Genomic DNA, 6,653 nt, shown 5'->3' with positions numbered 1-6,653 from the left:
AAAGAAAATGAAAAAGAAAACAAAAAGAAGTTGTCGGCAGGAACTGAAACAAAAGAAAATGAAAAAGAAAAGCATTTGTAGAATGAAAGGTTGTGAACTCATCGTCATCGTACATCACATCTTATCTCTTCCTAGGTCTCACTTTCTCTTATCTCACTTCACCAATAATTCATTTGCATTTCCAAACCCTCTAACCCTTCTCTCTGAATTCTGAAACAGTTAACACCAGCAGAAAGAATGGAGGGAGAAGCTGTGGCCGCCGTCCTTCAAGTTCTTGTTCAAAACCTCATCGACCATTCCAAGGAAGGGTACCTACTCGTTCAAGGTCTCAAAAAAGAAGCAGACAAGTTAAAGGGGAGTCTGGACACGATCCAGAAATACTTGAACGATGCTGAGAAGCGTACTAATCTCAATGATGCTCTCAAAAGCTGGCTCAAGAGGCTTGAAAATGTGGCCTTCGATGCTGACAACGTTTTGGATGAACTCAAATATCGTGACCTCATCAAACAGATCAAGCCCATCAAACCCATGAAGCAAAAGGTACTATCATGCTTCTCACCATGCGTTAAGTTTTCACGTTCCCGAAGTATGGCTGTTAAAATCAAAGAAATCAATGAGAATTTGGAGTCCATTTACAAAGAGGGAGACGGGCTTGGCCTCAGAGAGATACTTACCACTGATGTGCCTACTTTGCCTGATCCTGCTCGTGAAACTGACTGTGTCACTCTTGATCCAATTTTTATTGGAAGAGATAAGGTGACGTCAGAAATAGTTGAAAAGCTTACCGATTTTATCACAACTGATGAACGTGTAGCTTCTATCGTTGCCATTGTGGGAATGGGAGGATTGGGGAAGACTACTTTGACTAGGAAAGTCTTTAATCTTTTACAAGAAAAGAATCTGTTTGGATCACATATTTGGGTGCATGTTTCTCAAAATTTTGATCCAATGGCTCTTCTAAAGAAAGTTCTCAAAGAATTGGCTTCTCATAGAGTTGAAGCTGATATGAGTAGGCAAGATATTATGAAGAATCTGGAAGAAGAATTGAAAGAAAAAACTTATCTTCTTATTTTTGATGATGTTTGGAATCAAGAACTTAGCAAATGGGATGATTTTCTCAATTCCTTGTTGGGCGCTACTTCTACTAAGGGTAATGCAATTGTTGTTACCACCAGAAGTATGGAGGTTGCTTCAACTGTGAGTGCACTTTATACTCATAAGCTTGAAGGATTATCAAAGGAAGATTGTTGGTCAATTATCAAAGAAAGAACCTTTGGAAAAGAGGAAGTTCCTTTAGGATTGGAGGCCATTGGGACTGAGATTGCAGGAAAATGTCAAGGTTTGCCATTAGCTGCCATCGTAGTTGGTGGAGTATTGCGCAATAAATCTGAAGAAAAATGGATCTCAATCAAAGAGCAAGGGTTTGCACGCAATGGAGGAGATCATATCACAAATATATTGAGGTTGAGCTATGATGAATTGTCCGTACCATCACTCAAGAAATGTTTTGCATACTGTTCTACTTTTCCTAAAGGTCACGGATTTAGAAAGCATGAATTGATTGAGTATTGGATGGCAGAAGGATTTCTCGAAGCTGGTGAAGATAATGACTTGGAATTTGTGGGAGAAAACTTTTTCAATATACTTTTGGACAACTCTTTACTGGAAATTGCAAGAAGTTATAATGATTGGGTGGAATGTGTGATGCACGATCTTGTGCATGATCTTGCATATTCTGTTTTAGGTGGTTCTCATAATGCATCTGACATCTTCCCAGTTCGATACATGTTCACTGAAGAAAAGTCAAAGGATGTTTTGAAAAAAAATGCAAAATATTTGCGAACATTATTGGTCATGGATAACATTTGTGGAAACATGTTCTCAGAGTTCAAATGTCTTCATGTTTTAACTTTTGGAAGTGATGGAGTTATTGAGTTGTCAAGTTCAATCAGGAAGTTGATACATTTGAGAGTTCTTAATATTAATGGATCAAGAATTGAGTGTCTTCCGGATTGGATTGGTGAACTGGTTCACTTGCAAACATTGAGAGCAGAGATAAGTTATTTAGCTCAACTTCCAAGTACTTTGAAGTACTTGATTAACTTAAGGCATCTTTGTATTAGGGAAAGCGTAGATTTGCCTGTCGAGATGGGGCTATTAACTTCTCTCCGAACCCTAGAGCATTTTAAGGTGGGCGACAAGAGTGGCTATAAAATCGAAGAACTTGGAAGTTTGAACGATCTCATTGGAAAATTGGAAATTTCTAAGCTGGAAAAGGTTGGTAACAAGGAAGAGGCTGAAAAAAGCAAATCTACATAAAAAGTCAAAGTTATTGAAGTTGAACTTGAAGTGGGATTGGAACAGAGAAGGTGAAACTACAAACGATGAGGATGTGTTGGAAGGCCTTCTACCTCACTCAAATCTGAAGAAGTTATGGATTCATGGATTCAAGGGAAAAAGATTTCCATCATGGAGTCCAGATATGGCCGTTGAAAATGTGCCTCGAGGCTCTTGGGTACAGCTTAACAATTTGATTAAGATAAGTCTCATAGACTGCTCAGAATGTGAAGAAATCCCAATGTTTGGGCATTTGCCAAATCTCAAGTCTCTTCATTTGTTTAAATTGAGTAATGTTAAGTCCATAAATTCTTTTGCCCATGAATCCGAATGTATTGTTTTTCCAGCTCTTGAAAAGTTCGTATTGCGTAACATGCCTAGGCTGACAGAGTGGGTACACACAGAATGGTTATTCGACCGCAATCCCAATTTGTTGAATTTGTTTTTCTGGTCACCTCTCAAAGAGTTGACTTTTAGAGAAAATGGCAGCAACAGGCCTTTAGCAAACATATTTGAGACCAAGTTGACATTGCTAACAGAGCTTTTCATAGAAGGAATAGATGACCTGGAATGCCTCCCAAAATGGTTATTCGACCGCAATCCCAATTTGTTGGTATTGGCGATAGTGGAATGCCCCAATTTGAGAGGATTACCAGACGGTCTATGCAGCATCAATTCTTTAGAGCACTTGGTTATAATAAAGTGTCCAAATTTGGAATATATGGGCGCACAACAATCTCAAGGAAGCCTCACATGTCTTAAAGAGTTGACGATTATGTACTGCAACGCTTTGCTGTATCTGCCATGTGAACTGCTAGGATCCTCCCTCGAGAAACTGTGGTTGAAGAATTTAAGTTGCCTAAAGAATGTACCTGAGATAATTGACTGTCTGCCAAAATTGTCACATCTATCATGGTTGACAATTCTTGGTGTTCCTCAATTTTCGGCTGATAATTATAATGATAGCCTGGAATTAGATTTTAGTGTGATGGGATCAATGGAGACTGTTGATGGCATATTGCAAGGATGCAACTTTCCCCCAATTAAGAAATTAAAATTGAAGGGGTGGGAAGGCTGGGAAAGTCTGCCGGAATCAATTCAATCTCTCACTGCTTTGCAAAAATTAACGTTGGAGAATTTTGGAATGGAAGAGTTACCTGATTGGTTGGGAAACTTGTCAGACCTATGGCGGTTGAATATAAGTAATTGCAAGAAGTTAAGGCGTCTACCCATGGATGTGATACGGTGCATCGCTAATTTAGAATACTTACATATTTCAGAGTGCCCAGGAGTACGTTTTGACATTTCCCAATGGCCCTACATTTCCCATATCTTCAACATCGACATTGATGGACAACGTGAGTATCAATATTTTTCTTGTTTCTTTTGTTTTTAGAAACCGTAGTATGTGACTGTATATATGTGTGTGTGTACATGAGTGTGAAAATGTGTGTAAAAAATGCCCCACTCTCCCTTATGGTAATGCAAAAATGTACTCATTATATTAATTTTGAGTAATTCTGTCACAATATTTTGTTGAATAAATAAATATGTTATGTTTTGCCTAAGCACATTGCTGACTTCGGGTAATCCCGGTGCATATGTACCATTCTATATATTTTTGTTTATATTAAAGGTGTTTTCTTTGATGGAAAATAGTGGAAGATATATATATTTTTCCACAATTTTTTAATCTTTTCACATAATTTGAACGTGGGTGATTTTTCTAACTCATTTTCCCACCTTTTAAAATCCAATTTATGATAATAATCAATGTTATATTATTACTGTGATAATATTTTTCCATGCTTTCCACTGAAAACATTTGACAATAAAATGGTGTGATGACGCAGAAGTGGTGTCAATATATGATGATGATGCGGATAGGGAGGAACTGTGGATAAATTTCTTGGAGCAAAAGCAAAGCCAAAATTCGTACGGTAAGAAAGTTTGACAATTGTACTCATTTTGCACATGATTATTGCATAGAAAACTGAAAAACGTAAGGTATTTAAGAAGTTTGGATTGAATGTTTCTTGTATATTAGTATCAAACGAAACCCCCTGTTTTGTATGCATGTCTTGATCTTTCATCTGACGATTAGATTGTTGTCACATGTATTTTAACTATAGGAATTTGAAAAATGATCTTGTCATCGTCCTCTATAGTTGATATAGTATATGAAACTTCATTTTGGAATAGAAGATGGTGTTGTGATTGGAAACATAAAAAAAGTTGGAATTCAAATTTTAAGTTAAAGTCAAATAGATATGAACTTGTAATGTTTCGATTTGATTGCAACTAATTTGGAGCTAATCTTTTTTTTAGTAGATCAACTTGCAAGACTAAGTTGCACAAACTTATCTCAAAATGGTTAATTGAACGCTACTTTTCCTCTCGGCGAGATTATATTTATAATGCACAACGTTTTCTGTGTTTTATTTTGATTAAGGAGAAGAAGCTGAAGCTGAAGCTATAGATGAAGAAGAAGAATCAGAATCTGAAGTAGAATCAGAATCTGAAGAAGAATCTGAAAAAAAGCTAAAAGGGGAAAGGATTTGTGTTTGAGTTTGAGGTGCTTCCAGAGAGCAAGGAGGTGAAGAAGGAATTATTGTGCATCAAACATTTCTCCAAATTCACACTGGTACGATCAGCTTCACAAACCAATTAATTCCATATTCTTTGATTGTAGAGAATGTGGATATATTCCATTTGTTTGAGACATCATCACCAATTCTAGTCTTGTTTTTTCATATGCTTTCCTCTGCCTTTTCACACTAAAAATTGCAAATTAAAATTTCCCAACAGTTCGCCGAAGAAGGTGAAGCAGAGACTTGTTTAAAGAGTAGTGTCGAATTTGCATACCAAGAAAGTTTGACGGTTGTACTCATATTATCCCTTGTGTTATTGCATGACAGTTTGGATTGATTTTGTTGCTGTTGTGTTTAATTGAACAAGATCCTATGTTTTGTAGTTATGTCTTGGTCTTTTGTTGATGGATTCATGGTTTTCATTTGTGGTGTGCCTCACACTTTTAAATTTTTTGTAGAGGTCCCTCTCTGTCTGTGGAGAAACTATTTTTTGTAGCTCACTTCTTCGACCCGACTTACACGAAACTTCACCGTACGAGCGTGAAGCAACTCCAACACCTTGACACATTCGACCAGATCCGAATCATTTACCAGCAACACCCATTCCTCAAGATACCTGAGCTGGAACTCCCCTGTCCCAAGTTCCAACCTCTTCGCCACCTCCGAATACAGTTCAAAGCACCCTGCCGGTGCCTCAAACTTGAACCTCACCTTGTTTTCTCCATCCGTAGCTTTTTTCTACAGATTCAAGCATGCCTCGCATCTTCTTCAATGACCGATTGACCTTTTTTATTTTGCGGAAAAGCGAATCCATGTTAACTGCCCTGGAAGTTATATCAAAATTCTCCATGTCTCATTTAAATGGTATAGTTTTTACTATTATTCTTTAAACAGTTTAATTCCCTATCCTTTTTTGTGATCATGGTGTCTTATTTGTGTTTTAAATTACATTAATAATCGTAATTAATTGTTTTAGCTAATTTGGTTGACAATTTCGGATTTAGATGCTACTCTGTTTGTGTGTTAACAAACATTTAAATATTTGCTTGGAAATATAACAAAGACGATGTTAGACTTCAAAAAATTTAAATATTTGCTTGTGATTCATAAAAAATTAATCACTACTTAATATTATGAAGTAACGAACTTGTAGCCCTAAGTTGTTGGAGCATGCATAGTTGCTATTATTTTGCTAACCCTCAGCACATGTTTTAAAAAATGTAAAAAAAAAATACTGGGTTGAAAACGTTAATAGAATATAAAACTCACTTTTATGTATTAGTTTTATAATAAAATATGAATAAAATGAATTAAATGAATATGAGACCTAGTAACCTACTTATCATTCATGGTAAAAGTGAAAATAGACAATTAATGAGGGACAAACGAAAATGATAAAAGTAATAATTAACAAGGGATAGAGGGGATATATTTATGTTGGACTCTTGTTTCAAGACCTTAAAAATTGGATCTACAAACGTTATATACTTTAATTAATATCTGTAGATCTAGTTCATTCAACTTTGACATTAAATTTTTTAATTAAAAACTGATCTTGGCACTTTCAAAAGTTTTAAGTAACCAATGCCTAATATATTAATTAATTCAATGCATACAATATTATATCAGTGATTAGATCTATATCATGTGCAAGAAGGTGAAGACTAATTCCATTGCCTATTCACAATATTCAACCACAAGAGCAAAGAAGAAGAAGAAAAGATA

General features: G+C 36.0%; 1 protein-coding gene across 1 annotated transcript; it reads left to right on the top strand.

Annotated features, from left to right (window-relative positions):
- Positions 1 to 237: 237 nt before the first annotated feature.
- On the top strand, positions 238 to 4,905 carry LOC125205937 (disease resistance protein RGA2-like). Its single transcript, XM_048105159.1, has 4 exons — positions 238 to 2,277; positions 2,351 to 3,695; positions 4,191 to 4,277; positions 4,790 to 4,905. Exons 1-4 carry the CDS (start codon positions 238 to 240, stop codon positions 4,903 to 4,905), a joined length of 3,588 nt encoding a protein of 1,195 aa, XP_047961116.1.
- The last annotated feature ends 1,748 nt before the right edge of the window (positions 4,906 to 6,653 follow it).

The sequence above is a fragment of the Salvia hispanica genome, chromosome 1 (genome assembly GCF_023119035.1).
Source record: "Salvia hispanica cultivar TCC Black 2014 chromosome 1, UniMelb_Shisp_WGS_1.0, whole genome shotgun sequence".
NCBI classification, from domain to species: Eukaryota; Viridiplantae; Streptophyta; class Magnoliopsida; order Lamiales; family Lamiaceae; genus Salvia; species Salvia hispanica.
Note: the sequence above shows the minus strand (reverse complement) of the source record. Positions and strands in the feature narration are given on the sequence as shown.

Excerpts from the sequence above, each read along its gene's own strand:
- LOC125205937 (XM_048105159.1), top strand. The coding sequence starts at position 238 with ATGGAGGGAGAAGCTGTGGCCGCCGTCCTTCAAGTTCTTGTTCAAAAC. Across the intron at positions 3,696-4,190 it reads CATCGACATTGATGGACAAC|AAGTGGTGTCAATATATGAT; the intron begins GTGAGTATCAAT and ends GTGATGACGCAG. Across the intron at positions 4,278-4,789 it reads GCAAAGCCAAAATTCGTACG|GAGAAGAAGCTGAAGCTGAA; the intron begins GTAAGAAAGTTT and ends ATTTTGATTAAG.